The sequence below is a fragment of the Xenopus tropicalis genome, chromosome 10 (assembly GCF_000004195.4).
Source record: "Xenopus tropicalis strain Nigerian chromosome 10, UCB_Xtro_10.0, whole genome shotgun sequence".
In the NCBI taxonomy this organism is placed as follows: domain Eukaryota; kingdom Metazoa; phylum Chordata; class Amphibia; order Anura; family Pipidae; genus Xenopus; species Xenopus tropicalis.
In genome coordinates, this window is record NC_030686.2 from 10,178,063 (window position 1) to 10,198,761 (window position 20,699).

The 20,699-nt window shown below is 39.5% G+C and overlaps 1 protein-coding gene across 1 annotated transcript in view; it reads left to right on the forward strand.

The window, feature by feature from the left end:
- med1 (mediator complex subunit 1) overlaps positions 1–20,699 on the forward strand; it is a gene marked incomplete at its 5' end in the record, with an annotated part of 44,689 nt that overhangs the window by 19,714 nt on the left and 4,276 nt on the right. The window contains 15 exon segments of the mRNA NM_001097258.1: positions 4,482–4,590; positions 5,102–5,180; positions 5,973–6,027; positions 6,286–6,418; positions 6,594–6,622; positions 7,463–7,534; positions 7,672–7,746; positions 7,888–7,961; positions 8,078–8,167; positions 9,374–9,488; positions 9,750–9,874; positions 11,148–11,266; positions 12,547–12,748; positions 14,431–14,526; positions 15,629–15,734. Of these exon segments, the coding sequence (NP_001090727.1) occupies positions 4,504–4,590; positions 5,102–5,180; positions 5,973–6,027; positions 6,286–6,418; positions 6,594–6,622; positions 7,463–7,534; positions 7,672–7,746; positions 7,888–7,961; positions 8,078–8,167; positions 9,374–9,488; positions 9,750–9,874; positions 11,148–11,266; positions 12,547–12,748; positions 14,431–14,526; positions 15,629–15,734 (1,457 nt within the window).

The following is a 20,699-nucleotide window of genomic DNA, read 5'->3' on the forward strand; positions in this document are numbered from 1 at the left end:
ACTCTGCAGCTCCAACCCGGCCCAAGGAAAGTCTCCCATAGGGTTCAATGCCACTCTGCAGCTCCAACCCGGCCCAAGGAAAGTCTCCCATAGGGCTCAATGGCACTCTGCAGCTCCAACCCGGCCCAAGGAAAGTCTCCCATAGGGCTCAATGGCACTCTGCAGCTCCAACCCGGCCCAAGGAAAGTCTCCCATAGGGCTCAATGGCACTCTGCAGCTCCAACCCGGCCCAAGGAAAGTCTCCCATAGGGCTCAATGGCACTCTGCAGCTCCAACCCGGCCCAAGGAAAGTCTCCCATAGGGCTCAATGGCACTCTGCAGCTCCAACCCGGCCCAAGGAAAGTCTCCCATAGGGCTCAATGGCACTCTGCAGCTCCAACCCGGCCCAAGGAAAGCCTCCCATAGGGCTCAATGGCACCCTGCAGCTCCAACCCGGCCCAAGGAAAGCCTCCCATAGGGCTCAATGGCACTCTGCAGCTCCAACCCGGCCCAAGGAAAGTCTCCCATAGGGCTCAATGGCACCCTGCAGCTCCAACCCGGCCCAAGAAAAGTCACGATACTGAAGCTTGAATGAATCCGAAACTTTTGTACTATACTGATCATTACGAAAAAATGCATTTGGACGCCTTCAGACCGTTCGTGGATTAGTAAATCAGCCCCTTGGTGTGGCATCATCCTTAATTAAATAAGTAAATCAGCAGAGAGCCCAGAAAGGTAAGAAGCCCCCCCGGCACTGAGATACAATTGTAACTAATAAGCTAAACAGGTCTCTTGGGGGAACTGAGACTCACAGCTTAAAGGGCAAGTTCACCTTAAAACAAAACCCCCAGAATTGTGTTCAAACTTGAAATAACCTGCCAAATTTAGTCAAATGGGGGTGGTATTTAGGGGCTGTGGGGGTAAAAAAAATTTGCCCCCCCTGTGCGTGGCATTCATTTTTGTCGCTCTTTCTGTTTTCAAAATGTTGGGAGGTATGCAATTTGTGTGCATTGGCCTTACAATGTGTATGTGCATGGGAGTGCGCAGCTCTGAGGCAACATTGACTGAGAACTATATACTGTTTACAGTTTGCTCCCCTTAGCAACATGATGCATCTAAATAAAGTTTGCCTACACTTATAGAAAAAAAAAAAAATTTCCCAAGGGCCAAATCTCACGAGATTTAACGTTCGGTGCAAAACTCTCGCGAGATTTCACATGCACACTCCTATCTGGCCCGCAAGTATTACCAGGCCGGAAACTACTAGTTATCGCGAGATTTACGGGGGAGGCCGCCGGCGAGACCGGAAGTGGGTAGAAGCGGTGCCTGGGATAACACTAGGCACCCGTGTATATGTCTGGTTGAAATCACCCATTTTCACATTAGAGTGCCTGCTGCTGACTGGTACCACTGCCTTCCATTGAGTAGCACAGGCACTCACAGCTGCTACCCTATCGCTTATACACGCCCCTGAGTGTAAGCTCAGCGGCCTACCCACAATTCCATTTCATGAAGCTCTGATTTTATGAGGAAAACTTCAGCTCCACGTCTCCCTGCTTCAGAAGCATTGTGTGTGTGTGTGTGTAAGGGGACAGTTGGGCAACTTCTACCAGCAGGAGCTTTAGTTGAGTGTAAAGGGGGTTTAGCTTTGCTTTTATACTTTCTGGAGGGGGCAGGCTCCTTTGCAAGTGTTTATTTACACCAAATCTCATTCTGCCATCTACCCAGGAGAAACACATCTGCAGCAGAGAACCATATTCCAAAGCCTGTCTGCGACAAGACACTGAGAAGCCTTGGCTATTGTGAAGAAGGAGGTGAAAGTATAACCTACGGCCAGCTCGCATACACGTTCTACTGCTCTTGTCCATCTCCTTGCGGAGGCGAGGGCTATGTTCCCTCTCATTCCTTTTCAGCCACAAGAGCAAGAATGATCTTTCACACCCCCTGTTAAAAAGGAAAACTGTACAGAGAGGTGAGTGTGAGTATTAAATGATGTGCTTTCACATGCAATTCTCTGTGTGCAACTACATTTGTTGCACGCAGTGGCTTTGTGTGCCAGCACATAGCTTAGAGGGGACACGGGCAGTCTGGTGCATAGGATATAGGGCCCCATGGCCTATGTACTTGTACTGATGTGGCCATGCATAATGTCACAGAAAGGTTTAAGGTGGCCATACACGCACCGATAATATAAAAGGAAACCTCGTTTCGTAGGATATTCGGTGCGTGTATGGTACGTAGGCGAGTCGACCGATATCGCAGGAAGCTGCTGATATCGGACGACTCGCCGATCAGACCAGTTTGAAAATTTTGATCGGGCGCCATAGAAGGCGCCTGACCAAAATTCTCCCTTCAGCGCTGAATCAGCAGAAGGAGGTAGAAATCCTATTGTTTACCTGCCGATTCAGCCCTGAATGGTGTGTGGCGGATCTGACATTGTCAGATCGCCACGAGTATGTCAGCTTAAGTCTGCATATGTTAATCAGAGCTGTGTGCTTACAGGTCAAAGAGAGTTTCTCTGAAGGGGATGTTGGGAAATATGTCATCACTCAGTGTGCCACTGTGTGTGTGTATATATATATATATATATATATCAATCCAAATGGTGTCCCGCACTCCAAGGCTCAATATTCTGCGGGGTGCATAGCCAAAATTATGTGTATACAGAAAATAATCATCCGTGGCCAGCACACCCTTCAATGCTTTATCAAAAATTTATTGTTTTAAAACCGACGTTTCGGTCCTCATTAGGACCTTTCTCAAGGATTTATCCTTGTGGTTTGTCCCTGAGGAAGAGTACAGTTAGTACTCGAAACGTTGGATTTTTTTTGAATAAAAAGTTTTTTCACTTTATCGTTAAGTCCTTGTGTGTGCGGCTCTCTGTTCATATATTGCCTCATTTTAGCCAGCACCCAGGGCATTTGAACTTTTATAGGGTGTGCTCCACTCTTCCTTGTGTATATATATATATGTATATATATATATGTATATATATATATATATATATATATATATATATATATATATATATATATGAAACATATAGAAGGCGCACTCCAAGGTCTTTCATAAAAAATCAAACATCTTTATTTTCACATTGCCATCGGATCTGATGGCAATGTGAAAATAAAGATGTTTGATTTTTTATGAAAGACCTTGGAGTGCACCTTCTATATGTTTCATATTATGTAATATTTCCCTGGCAGCACCCGGGCACTTAGAAACCGAATAGAGAGTATGGAGTGTGGATCGCTATGTGGCTATATATATATATATATATATATATATATATTTATATATATGCCAGTTATTGGCAAACTATGATTCTCATTCTCCCATTATGTGCTTTGCTGGCTTGAGTGCCCAATAAGACTGCCAGTACCTGCCAAAGTTTGACTTCAAAGCAGAAAGGCAAGAAAAACATGGATCTCTACCTTGCTTTTTCGTGTATAAATGAACATTTGTCCCAGCATCCCCCACTTAAAAAAAATCTGTAGTCTGAGTCTAGTCTAGGGGACACTAATTTAAAGCACAAGACATTTTGTATGTGGGGTAGTAGTTGTTGAACTTCCCCTAAAGAGCTTACAGTGTAGACCAGGAACGTCATGCCTGTTGCCCTCCAGATTTTCTATTATAACATTGCTTAAGCTTGCTTGATAGCCACAAGTCAGGCATGCCAAACTAATAGCAGCAGAGCAACATTTACATATGCTTGATGTATTTTTTAATACAAAAGGAGTTAACTTGCATACCTGACATCTGTCATACATGTTTTTAATGTGTTTTGCACTTGAAAAAGAGACAGTAATGCCAGGCAAAACGTGAATAATGGCCAACACAACCTAGGGCTCCCGTATGAAAGGGAGGAAGGTCTTGTAGACACTTACTATGTGTTTGATTGTTTTGCCTTATGCACCTTTTAGCATAATTGCAGCCTTTGTGACACCTAAGAGATGAATGATCTGTATTGTTTCTATAGCTTATGTCCAGACAAGCTGTTTTCATGCTCTGTGTGTAAAGGTAATGCCCCACAAGGCTGATTGTCAGACTGCATATAAGCGTCGGCTGACAATCTGCACATACGCTTGAAAAATGTTCTAATTGTGCCTGCACCCGGAAGCATTTAATCCACTCAGGTGCAGGCACACTCAGCCAATATTAACCAACAAACGCGAGACTTGGCCATACACCATAAGAGTCACTCATTTGGCAAGGGTGCCAAACAAGCGAATCTTTCCACTGATATGCCCACCTAAGGTTACAAGGATGGGAATAAGACCCATTGGAGCGAGGATTGCATTAATGTGCTGATGCAGTCCCTGACATCGGTCAGGTAGTTCCTCATACATGGGCAGATAAGCTGCCAAATCGATCTGAAGGACCTCAGATCAGCTATGTACAGAGAAATATGCTTCCAGTGTTTGTAGTAGTGATATTGAAAGGATTTAATAATTAATTAGGATGACACCTTCATTATTTTTATATATTGTTTTTATTCTTAAGAGGATCCCTCATCCAGACAAAATGAGTTCTTTGTTGGAACGACTGCATTCTAAATACAGTCAGAATCGGCCATGGCCCGAAACCATCAAACTAGTGCGGCAAATAATGGTAAGAGTCGTGCATGTCGATGATGTTAACAACTGGAGTGCACTTAGGGTTAAACTGGAGAGTACTTGGGGGGAATTCTGAAGCCTTACAGTGTGTTACAGTGTGTATTGCCTAACATTTATTTCTGTTCTGCTTCCATTGTGGCCTGAAGTAGATGTGTTTCCTGTGACCCTCCTGTTTGTTAGTTTTGCCTGTCAGTGGCTATATATATTAATACAGAAGGTTGTAAAAATTGGCCAACACAAGGATCACTTTGCACCATCTCAAAGTTCACAATAATGTAAATTATTTTTATTTATTCTCTGCTTTTCTGTGAACTTTCTTTTATATAGACCCTTTTTATTAAAAGGTTGCATTACTGGAACAAAGAAGTGCTAACTGCATCCAGAAAACAAGTGCAACCTAAACTCTCCTTTGCCCAAAAGTGTGTTATATCCCTAAGACTTAGGCAGATTGGTATGTAAGTGTGTGGTTAACTGACATGAATATATGTTTCATTTGTTTTCCACAGGAGAAACGGACTGGAATGATGTCTGGCAGCCACCAGCACCTTGTCAGTTGTTTGGAGACTCTGCAGAAAGCTTTGAAAGGTGAGGGGTCTTGTGATATTTATGTTGTGACAAAGTCAGTGGCTATTTGACATCCAAGTTCTGGAGATTATAAACACAATTCTTGCGGTGCGTCTTTGTATATGTATTTGCTATTAAAAGCGGTGTTAGTTTTTTTTCTATTCTCTGCCCTGGTAGCTCTGACTTTTGAAACAATGTAACACAAGCCTGCAGATGCTCAGACCTGTCTTGCTGGAGGAGACTGGCTTTAGCAACATTGTTTAAAAAGTCAAGAAAATGCTGCTTTCAATAGCAATTACATTTGCTAGAGCAGTAAAAAAATAAAGTTGCTTTGAATTATGTTTTTATTGGGTTGATAAGTTCTTTAAAACCTATACTGACAAATTGCTTTCACTGATGAAATAGTATCTCGGACAAATAATAACTTTAGTTTTCCATTCAGCACTACCTATTTGTTCTCACTTTTCCCCTCCCTCCTCATCATCTAATTATGTAGCCAGTGCATGAGTATGGGCATCTGGTCCTCCGTTCTATCACAAAATCACGGGATTTTGGGGTGATTCAAAACTTGCCTTACTAACAGTGTCCGCAAAATGGCAGCTGCCTGCTTGCTGTGATTGTGTAATTCCAAGACTGAAGGAAACAAGAGTTATACTATTTATATAGTGTAAGTGAAGTTTGTTTTGCTCAACTAACATGATAGTGTTTGGAGTTATTTCTTAAGGTGACAGGTCCCCTTTAAATTGCTCACTTGTTTAGTGTGTGTCCTCGCTGTCATTTTTCTTAATGCTTGTCTGTACTTTTTTTTTCCAGTGTCTTCCCTGTCTGCCATGACTGATCGTCTGGAGTCAATAGCAAGACAGAATGGGTGAGTAAATGGGGATAGCTGTGGAACCAGTTACTGAATTTTTATATCTGGTTGTATAAGACTGGTTCTTTCTTGAGAATATATGTGTTTAGCTTTTCTAGTTGAATATTATAGGGTTAACCTTTTACTGATAATAGCTTTAGGGGTGTACTGAAACTAACAGAAAGATGGGGCATCATGTTGCTAATGTTAAAGATTAGCAGTAAAGTATTCTAGGTAATTCTGATCAAGGATGTTTATTCTGTCTTTACCGATTAGCCTTACATCCCACCTTAGTCCAAATGGCACAGAGTGTTATATCACCACAGATATGTTCTACCTTGAAGTTCTTTTGGATACAGAAGGACAACTGTGTGATGTCAAGGTGGCGCACCACAGAGAGAACCCAGTGGTATGTGTTTTTGGTTTGTCTGCCTGCAGTTTCTTATGTTTTTTTTGCAGTTGTTGGTAGTTTGTCCACCCCATGCTGTGTTGGCACCCACTGTGAAGCTAATTCATTTTTTGTTTTTGTTGAGCATGAATTTCTACCCTTCAGTATAACGACAACATATTTTGTTTTGTTTTAGAGCTGTCCAGAGCTGGTTGAGCAACTAAGGTTTGTTGAACTTTTTAATCAATTTATGTTAACCAATATCTATTTAAAAAAGTTTACTGCACTTTCAAATGTATATCACTGTTTTAAAGGGGAACTCTGGCTTCCAATCCAAAATTTATTAAAGAGCCATGCACAACACAAAAACCCTTAATATACCTAATATTGTAATCAAAAACTATAAATACATATCATTTTTATTTGCTGAAATCCAGCTGCAAAACAGTTCTTCTATTTCTGCATCATTTGAAACCCTGGCTTGGGAGGAGGGAATACATTTGTAACAACTTGCGCTAATCCTGCCTACCTCAATGACACCAGAGAAGGGGCTGGTATATAAATGGGCTGTCTGGGTGTGTTAGCAACGAAAAAGCACTGGCACTCATAGCTGCAAAATGGGACAAGCCCTTTAAAAATCTTTATTGCTGAGGTGCAAGCAATGGTATGCTTGATAAAGGGGTTACTTTGCCCCGAAACGTTGCACCTCCGCAATAAAGATTTTTAAAGGGCTTGTCCCATTTTGCAGCTCTGAGTGCCAGTGCTTTTTCATTGCTATTGTGTTTTGGGAGGGTGCCGATCCCTCCAAGCAGTGTGCACCGAGCGCTAACAATTTTTCTTGGAGAGCTAAGGGTGTGCGAGCAGGGTTTCCTGTTCTTCTCTGTCTGGGTTTGTTCCCAGCTTGTCCTGTGGTGTTAAGTACCAATTTGGAATATAAACTCTCACTCAGATAGGCAGGATCGTCTTAAAGTTGTTCTTTAAAGCAGAAACTGAAAGGCTACATTTTTTCCTGGGAGGTTGTGCAGTATTGCAATGTTAAAATTATTTATTTTCACTTTTTCACAGGGAGAAGAACTTTGAGGATTTCTCACAGCATCTGAAAGGCCTGGTGAACCTGTACAAGGTGCCAGGGGATAAGTAAGTGAGAATAACTAGGAGGAGGGTTTTCTGATGATTTGGGTTTTTTTTATGTCTGTCTGGTTCTTCTCTCTTTATTTTAAATACTTTCTTAGCAGTGTAAATCCTACTACAGTCACCTGTTTCTCTTTTTACAGCAAATTGGAGACAAAAATGTATCTTGCTCTACAGTCTTTAGAACTTGACCTCACAAAGATGGCTGCCATGTACTGGTAAGTGGAGGCATGCACAGTGATTTAAGCCCAAGAGTTAAACCAAGAGTTAGTTGGACAATATGTTACTACTGATTAATGTACCCACCTGCAAAATAGCATTCGGGTCATCATTTTTCTGTGCTCTGTTGTTTTCTTTAGGCAGGCCACCAATGCATCTGTGCTAGAAAAAATACTTCATGGTACGGTTGGGTACCTGACCCCAAGGAGTGGAGGTAATATTGATTTTAAGAGCGATTCAAGTTTTTTTTTTTTTTTTTTTTAAATTTTCAGAAGATCTAACTCCTTTGATGTATGTTTTAAATATACATTTGTTTTTTGTTCCCCCAAGGCCAGGTCATGAGCCTGAAGTATTACGTCTCTCCATATGATTTGTTTGATGACACCACGGGGGCGAGCATATCTCTGAGCGAAGGACATGGTGAGCTGTGAATTAATGGGCTTTGGTGGGAATATTTACAAAGATGATGGATTATCAGCATCATTTTTTGTCTTGCTATTGCTTTTTTCCAGTGCCTTAAAGGTATAGGCATATTGTATATGTTCTCATTTAAGTGTAGTTGGTGGTAGGAGTTGCTCATGCCATGTGGTACATTTTTCCTCCATCTGATGCCGGTAGGGTCAGACTGGACCGCCGGCCCAGACCCGATCCCAGCTGCCCTCCCCTGATCATGTCTACTTATGTGTGCTCGGGGGAAGGATGGCGGGGGCCCCTGCAGGGGTTGTGTAGGGCCCCTGGGGTGGCAACCTCGGTGGGGCACCCACACCCCCAATGCGACCCTGGATGATGGTGGGTTAAATGCCACTGACAGGGTAACACAAAATATGCAGTTATATTCAGCACTGAAGCTAACACATCATGGCAGCTTCTGCAGCTATAGAGCTATAGAGACATAAACTCATGATTTTTACAGTATACTTTTTATTTCTAAATTACACTGCCATAATACCAGAGCTAGAACTAGAGATCTGCTAAACAATAAGCTAAATAACTAAAAAAGCCATAGCAAATAAAAATGCAGACCTGTTGCAAATTGTCTTAGAATATCAATGTCTAATTAAAAAGTTAATTTAAAGGTGAAAAAAACTGTGGACAATTTATACTTGTCCTCTCAGGATGACAGAAGGCTTATGTAAAATGCTTGCTTTTCATTTCCTTTTACCCATTGACTGAGCTTTGCTAGATGTGGTTTAACTGCTTGAATTCCCATAAAAATGTAATAAAAGGCACTAAGTTTGCACAGGAGCAGTAACCCATAACAACCAATAAGATGTTTGCTTGTATACAGGAGACCAGTAGTAAATGCTGCCTGCTGATTGTTTGCTATGGGTTTCTGCTCCTGGGCAAACTTAGTACTTTTTATTATATAACCCCCTAGGAATACTAGGACCAAACATTTCTTGAACATTATATCAATCCTATGGAAGTATTTAGAATCCAGTTAGATGACCTCTTCACTCTTAATTTGTGGTATTCAGGGATGAGTTTTATTTATTTTATGGTTTATTTTTAAAGTTTATATTTATTTCAAACCATGTAATATGTATAAGTTGTTTGTTTGGGGCTGTTTTATTCCCTTGCTATGCATTTTCTCTGTGAAATAATAATCAAACCCTATTTCTCTAGCAGTTCCTCGCTCGCTGGGAATGAATGTGTCTGTAACCATAGAGGCCACCTCCGCCATGTACAAGCTGCCTATCGCCCCGCTCATTATGGGCTCCCATCCTATTGATAACAAAGGGTAAGCAGGGGGATCCACTTTACCTTGGAGCAGAAAGCTTGGGGGGTGTCTGAAGAAATAGTTTACAGACCAGCGCAGGTTATAGCTTTATTAGTCATGTTCCCATGCCTATGAACAAAATAGTAAAGCTGCTAATGTTTTATGACATAGTGTATCCTGTTAGTAACTAAAGAGCCCGTTGTGTATGACTGGTATTAGTGTGTGTGATACAATTGAAACACAGTTGGTGATTAGCATTAACTCCTTAATTCTCTGTTCTAGGACCCCGTCGTTTACTTCCATAACAAACGCCAACAGTGTGGACCTCCCTGCTTGCTTCTTTCTCAAGTTTCCGCAACCAATTCCAGTTTCCAGAGCATTTATCCAAAAAATTCAGCATTGTACTGGTAAGCGACAAGTCTGCTACTTTATTCACCTGTATGGTCTACGACATATAAATGCTCAGTACCCAGTTGCTTTTGCATAGACTGATGACCCCACTTTTTTTTTTTTTTTTTTAAATATCTGTTAAGGCCTACTCTCATACACTTGCCGATCCCCACGTGCCTCTTCCCATAAAATATTGATACATCTCCCATTATGCACATATAATGATCCTCAAGCATCTCTCCCTGTGCACTTAAAGTTGGTGGTTCACCTTCAGGTTGACTTTTAGTATTTTATAGAATGTATGTATGTCTTTATTTATAAAGCGCTACTTATGTGCACAGCACTGTACAGTAGAATAGCCTATTCTTAGCAACTTTTCAGTTGGTCTCCATTTTTTATTTGTTATAGTTTTTAAATTATTTGCCTTCTTCATACTTTTTCCAACTTTAAAATAGGGGTCACTAACTCAACTATTGCGCTTTGACTTAAACCTCTATTTATATTTCTTACAAGCCAGTGGTTAGGGATTACAGCATCATACTAAACATTAATTTAAAGGTGAACAACCTCTTAAATGTTCCCCATACATGTATTTCACTCTTCCTGATTTCTTCCCATACACTTTCAGATGCATATACACTTAACCATATTTCTTTATAATCCTACTGATATTTGTGCTCTTTTCTTATAATCAGATACTTGTGCTCTTCTTTTGTTATGCTCCATCCTAGATCACATAGCAGTCCTTTCCACTACACCTTGATCAATAACAAAAAATATAAAACAACTAAAAAAAAAGTGTTTGTAAGGTGATTAACCCCTTTAACAGGAGCCTGCTTTCTACAGTACAATTGAGAATTCATTACTCATTATAAGCTCAGATTGACTACAACATTCTTTGAACTGAGAACTATCCTGCAATTTATTTCATTTTTAGTTTTATTAATGTCCAACTTTACTACTCTCAAAGCCAGAGCGGGGGCCAAGCAGGCCGGGCAACCTGGCCAACCACCTGGTGCTGCTCCAGTGCATGCTCCCCTACCCTGGGGGTCACGGTGCATGGTCTTTCATGCTTGTGTGGTGAAGCTGCAGGGGGTTGGGGGGAGGGATCACTAGAGTGGCACCTGGATGGCTTGTGTGAGAAACGAGGGCCCAGGCTAGGAGTAGGCAAAGGAAGAAATGTGCCTAGCGCCCCCCCAATGGTTTCACCCTAGGCACATGCCTTTCATGCCTACCCCTTGTTCCAGGGTAGCCTCAGGATTTAATTTTTTTTTTTTTTTATCATTTCAGGTATCTCACTGATTGATGGTTCCCATACTTTCCTGCCTCATTATGAGCTGGTCACCCAGTTTGAGTTGGCCAAAGAAAAGGAACCTGGAACATTAAACCACAACATGCGATTTTATGCGGTGAGTAACTTCTTTGTGTGTCTCTGAGCTAGAAAAAAACGTGTTATTACCTGCCATTTGGAGTGGACCAGCATAAAGCTCATCTGCTCAGTGAACTATGGGATACTAATGTCTGGCACTAGGGGTCCTGCTACCATAAGGCGAGTTGAGAAACTTGCCTCAGACGTCAGTACCGCTAAAGTTACAGGGGTGGCAAAAAGCTGCTCCTGGGACCTTTTAAGAGTTCTTGCGCTAGTGATGTGGAACCCCCCCTGAACTCCTCTGGCACAAGGCTAAAACTGCAAATGACAGGAAGTTTGCTTAATTTCATTATTGGCATTAGAATTATGATTTTAAAGCTTATTTCAGATTTTTTCATCCCAGCAGTTTAGCAGGACCCATTTACAAAGCAATCCAGCTGTTTGCATGTTTTGGACATAACTAGGGAATATGCTCTGCAGCCTAAGTGTGCAAATGCCCCAACTGTGCATGTTTGGCACATATACACAGTTGGGGCAATTGCCGAGCAGAGCCTATTTCCTAGTTTATTGCAACTTGATTGCTGTGATAATATGCTATATATAATATATGTATCATATAACATAACAAAGCAATTCTCTGAATCTCTGAAGTATAGATTACATGCAGAATTTTCTGCTTTCTAAGCTTCCATACCAGCTCCAGTTAAACTTTATTATTAATATAATATATTAATATATTAATATATATAATTATTAATATATTAATATAATATTTTACCACTATTGCAGTCTTTGTGATCTAGAAGATCAGTGTTCACATCTGTGCTTAAAGGGGTGGTTCACCTTCAGGTTAACTTTTAGTATGTTATAGAATGGCCTGTTAAAAACTTTGCAATTGATCCTTATTTTTTATAGTTTTTGAATTACTTCCTTTCGAGCTTTCAGATGGGGGTCACTGACCCCAGCTGCCAAAAAACCTTTATTATTATTGCTTCTTTTTATTACTTATCTTTCTATTTAGGCTACCCTCAATTCATATTGCTCTCTCCTACAATTCACTGTCTGGTTGCCAGGTTAAATTGGACCCTAGCAGCCAGATGGATGCTGAAATTCAAAACTAGAGAGCTGACGAACAAAAAGCTGAAAAACGGTGAACAATAAAAAATGAAGACCAATTACAAATTGTCCCAGAATAGTGCTCTCTACATCATTCTAAAAGTTAATAAAGGTGAACAACCACTTTAATGCAAGCAACTGCACATTATCAGGTACACTTTTAGCTCTGCACTTGATTAAGCTCTGCGTTTGTTTCTTTTCCAGTCTCTGCCTGGGCAGCAGCATTGCTATTTTGTCAATAAAGATGCCCCTCTCCCTGATGGGAGATCTCTGCAGGGAACACTACTGAGTAAGATTCCATTCCAACACCCTGGTCGGGTTCCCATCATCCTTAGCCTGATCCGGCACCAGGTAGCTTGCAACACATTGATTGGGAGTTGTGTTAAGCGCACCATGCTGAAGGAGGGTAAGCAAATGGCTCTGCAGCTTTATAACGGTTTGTCTGTGAGGGGCTAATATGATTGTGGGGTATTGTATATGTACTGGGTAGTTTTAAGAAGAAAGTAGTTATAAAAACAAGGGGGCAAAAAAAATAAAAAAGCTTATTATCCAGAAATTATTGTACAGGTATGGGACCCGTTATCCAGAATGCTCGGGACCTGGGGTTTTCTGGATAAGGGGTCTTTCCATCTCCTAAGTCTGCTAATAAAATTATTTAAACTGTAATTAAACCCAGTAGGACTGTTTTGGCTCCAATAAGGGATAATTATATCTTAGTTGGGATCAAGTACAGGTACTGTTTTATTATTACAGAGAAAAGGGAATCATTTAACCATGAAATAAACCCAATAGGGCTGTTCTGCCCCCAATAAGGGGTAATTATATCTTAGTTGGGATCAAGTACAGGTACTGTTTTATTATTACAGAGAAAAGGGAATCATTTAACCATGAAATAAACCCAATAGGGCTGTTCTGCCCCCAATAAGGGGTAATTATATCTTAGTTGGGATCAAGTACAAGGTACTGTTTTATTATTAGAGAGAAAAAGGAAATCATTTTTAAAAATGGGAATTATTTGATTAAAATGGAGTCTATGGGAGATGGCTTTTCCGTAATTTGGAACTTTTTGGATAACAATCATAATAATTGGAATAGTAAACTTGACTTACAAATAGGCAATAATCGCCCAAAAACTTACACTATTGTGTATTTTTGGGAGATGGTAAGCTGTGCTGCAGGTCTCTGCACATATATTAGTGTGTATGTTTATTATTTAGTGTGCATTTATATTAAATATATATATACTCATATAACTCCTCAGTGGTGTAACAGGCACTCACGATAAAGCAATCATAATTGCCTGGGTGCAGTCCAAAACATGCAAAATGTGTACAAAAATGGAAGGTACCGCACTCACAGGACTTAAGAAAAACAAAATTTATTTTACTTACAAAGTTACATCTATATATATATATTTAGTGTGCATTTATATTCCCATATAGACATAGCCAGTATTCTGCTTCACATTCTAGCGATGAGGTTAATGCGACACATGGTGTATTTATTGTCATTAGTGATGTTGCTTATAGCAACCAATCAGCAATTAGATGTGAACAGTCACCTACAAGATAGAAAACAGTAACGCCATTAACTTTCATGAGTATTGACTTTAAAGCAAATGCAATGGTAGCTACAACAGGTGGCTATAATGTGCTGCTTTGTTAAGATGGCACAATCAATTTGTCATTGCGTATAGCATGGTACCTCGTCACAAGCGGGGCCCGTGTCATGTCATTACGCTAATGTAGCAATGCATCATGGGGAACAAAAAGTTAGTCATAAGCACAATGGAGTATGGGAAAGTTAAAAGAAAATGCCTCACATGTGGCATTACCACTACCAGGGTTGTCAGACGAAATCAACACACTGAAGCACTAATTGTAGGCAATTGCGTGGCAAGCAGCTGTGTATACAAAATGATCCTTTTAATGATATAGTAACATTTGCATAAAAAGAATGACTTTCTATATTCCATTTAAAATATTTACTAGGGCAACATTTATGTCATGTTCCTGTGTGTATATATATATATATATATATATATATATATATATATATATATGTATATAATTTTTTATTTTCTTATAGACTGCCCTGGGCTTTTGCAGTTTGAAGTGGCTCCCCTCTCAGACTCCTGCTTCAGCATCTCCTTCCAGCATCCAGTCAATGACTCTTTAGTTTGTGGTAAGTGCAGGTATATGCCCTGTATATTCTGTGGGCACACAAAGCTTTCCAGCAGTGGTTTATTTGCCAGAGAAGTGGTTTAGCCAATAGATGAACGTGCCGTTACTGCTTGATTTCCTCATAACTGGGGCATCTACATTGCAAGTCATTCCAGGGAAAATTGAAGCCCTTTGTTTAGTTTATTTGATTACGTGTGTACAGATAGGCACTGTGGACTCCTTCTTTTCTGTGCTTTGGTAGTATTATTATTACGAGTATTAACATTTTTAACATTTATTTATAAAGCGCCAACATATTCCGCAGCGCTGTACAATAAGTAGCATTCATTTTCCTCTTTACCCCAAGAAATAACAAAAATCATAGATTTTATTTCTTACGTTTTTTCATTAAATAAACAATAGGCCAAAAGTATGTTCATTACAAGCCCTGTTCATTAACTCAAGGTAAATGGGGGGGTATAGTCTCCCTTTAATCATTAGGTTCAGTTTTAAGTTTCCAATATGAATTTATTAAAAAAAAATATTAGTCTTAGAATTTTGTTTTCTTGTACAGGTATGGGATCCCTTATCCGGAGACCCGATATCCAGAAAGCTCCAAATTACGGAAAGCCTGTCTCCTATAGACTCCATTATGAGCAAATAATTCAGATTTTAAAAATTGATTTCCTTTTTCTCTGTAAAAATAAAACAGTTCTTTGTATTTGATCCAAACAAAGATATAATTAATCCTTTACTGGATGCAAAATAATCTTATTGAGTTTAATTAATGTTTTATTGATTTTTTAATAGACTTAAGGTATGAAGATCCAAATTACGGAAAAACCCCTTATCCGGAATACCCTTGGTCCCGGGCATTCTGGATAATGGGTCCTATACCTGTATTAGGCAAAAAATATTATTGTTTGACTTGTCCTTTAAAAATAAGACCTTAACTTTCCATTCAATTTGTAACTCAATTCATGTTTCTAATCCGTTTCTAATAACAGTGCAGAGCATACATTTTTTACAATTCATTTTGTGTTGTCTTAGTTTTTTTTTGTCCATTTGTTGTTAATCTTTTCCCATTTTTTTCTAAATAATGTCTTTCCTTCTTGTTTGCCCAGTTGTGATGGATGTGCAGGATTCCACTCATGTGTCTTGCAAACTTTACAAGGGTCTCTCTGATGCGCTCATCTGTACAGACGACTTTATTACCAAAGTGGTACAGAGGTAAGCTTGCATTGTCATATTTAAGCTGTAGATACAGGTATGGGATCTATTAGCCACAAACCCATTATCAAGAAAGCTCAGAATTACAGGAAGGAAAACGATTGGCTTTTTCTCTGTAGTAATAAAACAGTATCTTGATCCCAACTAAGATGTAATTACCCCTTATTGGGGGCAGAACAGTCCTATTGGGTTTATTTAATGGTTAAATGATCCCCTTTTCTCTGTAATAATAAAACAGTACCTGTACTTGATCCCAACTAAGATATAATTACCCCTTATTGGGGGCAGAACAGCCCTATTGGGTTTATTTCATGGTTAAATGATTCCCTTTTCTCTGTAATAATAAAACAGTACCTGTACTTGATCCCAACTAAGATATAATTACCCCTTATTGGAGGCAGAACAGCCCTATTGGGTTTATTTCATTGTTAAATGATTCCCTTTTCTCTGTAATAATAAAAGAGTACCTGTACTTGATCCCAACTAAGATATAATTACCCCTTATTGGGACAGAACAATCCTATTGGGTTTATTTAATGCTTAAATGATTAGACTGAATGTATGGGGTTCCAAATTATGGAAAGCCCCTTATCTGGAAAACTCCAGGTCCCAAGCATTCTGGAAACAGAAAAGTATGAGGTTGGACAATCCCACCATTTACACCAGGTGGACTGTAATGGTCAGCCCCCCTCCTTTATTAGAAAAGCATATACTTTGCTTTATGACAGTCTGTTAATCACTAAAATCACCTTAATTCCATTTTGTCTCTCTACTGTGTGATGCCCAGAGGCCTGTGTTAGAGATTTTTTTTTCATGATAACCTTTCCAGATTGCTGCCCAGCATAAGCTCAGCCAATGAACACCAACCCTCACTATATATTTATTTAGTAAATGCTCTACATCACCTTATAGAATGTGATTACATTGCATTCTTTTTTTAAACAGGAAGGGTATGAGTTTATACTTAGTTGGTGGGTGGGGGCACATATTTTAGGAAGGAGACAGTTGAGTGTGTTGAGAGATTTAGAGCTTTCTATACTCTTAAATTAATCTGGATGAGAATATATCAGTGGCAGTGTCATCTTGTGATCTATGCATAGGGAAATAGAGTTTGGTTCCCTGTGTAGGAACCATCTCCCTGATAGAAAGATTATCTATTTTTGCTTGCATGGTCACCAACTTAAAAAATTTCTGTCTGCAATAAAGCAATCCATTTTGTATATAATGTTGTGAAGTAGCACAAACACCAGATTGCGTGATCAACCTACCAACGGTGTTTGGAAGTGTATAGAGAGAGGTTCTCTGGTACTTTCACCAATGTGGGAAGAGATTTATCTCAGCATGGGGAGAAAGTCAAAGCATTGGCCATACCAGAAGAATAATTTAAACTTATTGGGGTGTGTAATTGAACCATCTCTATGGTAGGTGCTTGGTTGTGCCCTTGGGGTATTCAAGCAACAAGCACTTACCTTCCCCATGCATTTAAATCGCTTGCTTGAGAGATTCTCTCTCACCAGCATAGCAATGATATGAGATCAGACATTTTCATATAAATAACAATAAAATGGGTCAATAAATGAATATCGGGCAGATTTATCAAAATGTGAGTTTAGACCTTAATACATAAAAACTCACCCACATTCTATTCATTCCTATGGGATTTTTAGAAGCATATTTATTAAATGGTTACTTATAACCTTCACCAATGATAAATATGCTTCTGAAGATTCCATAGGAATGAATAGACCGTGGGTGAGTTTTATGTATTAAGCTTTAAACTAATATTTTGATAAATCTGCCCCATAGTCTATGCTTCTTTTAACTACAAATTCGCTAACACCTTTATGATTTGGCAGCACGTCATTCTTCCAGGCTGCACTTCGTAATTTGTAAATATGGCACATACTGATGATTAGAATTAGTCCCACACTAATGTTACTGATTTCTCTGACTCATCCGAAGTCTCATTAAGAGGCACTATGGCACCTTCTGACCCTTTTTGTATTTGCCTGGAGGCAGTAGCTCATTAACAAGATAGTTCTGTGCCAGAAAGAAGGATATTGGCAGCATTGCTGATATGGCTTTTTTCTCTTCACTATAGGAAAATATTTAAAATGCATTTTCCACATCGCTCATACAGCCGCAGTAAAAGCAGTCATACAAACAATAAGTGGCTTATTTATCAATTTTGAATTTGTCAAAGACGTCTCCTGTACTTTATCCCAATTAAGATATAATTACCCCTTATTGGGGGCAGAACAGCCCTATTGGGTTTATTTCATGGTTAAATGATTCCCTTTTCTCTGTAATAATAAAACAGTACCTGTACTTGATCCCAACTAAGATATAATTACCCCTTATTCGGGGCAGAACAGTCCTATTGGGTTTATTTAATGGTTAAATGATTCCCTTTTCTCTGTAATAATAAAACAGTACCTGTACTTGATCCCAACTAAGATATAATTACCCCTTATTGGGGCAGAACAGCCCTATTGGGTTTATTTAATGGTTAAATGATTCCCTTTTCTCTGTAATAATAAAACAGTACCTGTACTTGATCCCAACTAAGATATAATTACCCCTTATTGGGGCAGAACAGCCCTATTGGGTTTATTTAATGGTTAAATGATTCCCTTTTCTCTGTAATAATAAAACAGTACCTGTACTCCCACTAACATCCATAGCAGGAAGGCGGCATGTATACTGCCTTATATTCTGAAGGGCCACAAATATATATTTATTGTCTTGATTCCTTTTTAATGGGTTTCCTAGTGTAATCAGCCATTTTTCTGCCCATTACATGCAGGGCTGTGGAGTCAGTAGATAAATTCTCTGACTCCTCAGTTTCTGATACATTCAGTTTTATACATTCATACAGTTAATGAAAAGCATGCTTCATAGTCACTCGTTTATGCACTGCGTGCATTGGGCTTTATTCTTATAGCAGAGAAGTAATTAATTATGACTGTGAATTGGGACATTTAAACTTGCTTTATTTTTTTTTTTATTCCTATTTAAATTTAGTCGGAGTCGGTTAATTTTTTGCCGACTCCGACTCCAGGTACCCAAAATTGACTCCGACTCCACAGCCCTGATTACATGTGTAGATCGCCACAGGCCTTTGCGCTCCATCTCAGAGCAGCAAGACCTGTGAGCTGTTGTTTGAATCTAATGTGGCCTGCGTTAGGTTACACTAAATTCAAAATGGGCAGGTGGGGTCTGTAGATGTCACCTCCCACCAATGACTTGTGCTTTATCTGCATGAGCAAGAGTTTGACTTGGGCGGGGACTTGGGCGGGGACTGGGATGTGGACATGGACGGGGACTTGGGCTGGGGCTTTTAGGGAGGAAAAGGAGGCTGTTGCACCCCTGGGTTACAAATGACCCCTTTAGTATTTATTTAATGTCGGCACTTGTAACATTGCACTAGTCTATCTAAAACTGAATTTTCACTGGTCACGGTGGGTTATAGTAATAATTTAAGGTATCACCATTTTTTTATGCTGCCAGTCAGAATCATGTTAGTATTTACCGCGCTGTTGCCGTTTGTATCCTCTTGTGTTGTATCTCAAATTCTGATGGTAATGGGGTTCCATAAATTCCAATATTAGGATCACAGCCTGAAAAGCTTAGCTGAAGAGCGCCTAATCCCTGTAAGTCTGTAAGAAGAACAGTACAGTATCCGAGTTCATTTTACAAACCGTTCTTTGTTCGAGGATATAACAATTTTATAAAGGACTACCAGATGCCGATTAATTCCCCACAGGCTTAGATTAGGGAACAGTCTAACCTATACTGAGACTGAAAATTCTACTTTTAGAGTGGTCTGTCAAGCAAAGAGGGTAGAAAACCAAAAATATAAAGAATATGCAATTCTGAGACAGTATACCTCAATTGTCTGCTCTTGTCTGGGTCCTAGTGCCCTCCTGTAAATCCACTGGCAGTCAGGGCTTTGTCCTGTTTATCTTATGTTATTACTTTCAAACTGCTACTTGGTTGCTAACGTAGGTAAGCCCTAGGAACCTGATATCTGTGTAAAGTCCATGCAGAAAGTCGTGTAAAAACAAAAACAAATCAATATTAAGCTTAACTGCAATTGTCTTTGAATACTACTCTTTATTTGGATGAAAACATAATGGCTATATATTAGATATATCAGGACAGCTTATACGCTGTAGTGGGGAACTGGGCCTTCATTTTTTATTTGTGGGTTTTTATATGTAGCTCATTATTCAGCAGCTCTCCAGTTCGTAATTTCAACAGCTATCCGGTTGCTAAGGTACAAATTACCTTAGCAACCAGGCATTGATTTGCACGAGAGCGTGGAAAATGAATAGCAGAGAGCTTGAATAGAAAAATAGGTAATAAAAAGTAGCAATAACAATATGAAAGTAGCGTTACAGAGCATTTATTTTTTGGCTGCCGGGGTCGGTGACTCCAATTTGAAAGCTGGAAAGAATCAGAAGAAGAAGGCAAATAACCTGAAAACTATATAAAAATTGGGACTATAATTCCTTTTTAAATAGAAGTATCTTTGCATATCTTTCTTTATTTGCTTATACATGTGCGCTGGTGCTGCTGCTGTCTATCTCCCATTGACACAAGTGCCAACCCAAAATGTCAACCCAATATGAATTCATTAAAAATGGTCACTGGTTTAAAAGTTATGTGTAAATGTAGTTGCTATTGAAAGCAGTATTTGCTGAACTCCTGGTTGTTATTGATTAAACAATGTTGCAAAGGTCGGTCTCCTCCAGCGAGTCAGGTCTGTCAGGCCTTGTGTTACACTGTTTCATATGCCAGAGCCCCCGGGGCAGGGAATAGAAAGGGACAGGCACACACTGCATTTAATAGCAATTATTTATACAAATAAGTCAACAAAATTACACATTTGTAATGAATGTATATAGTAATGTTGCTTAGATTTTTGTTGACTTGTCCATTAAACATGGGACAGCCTTCAGT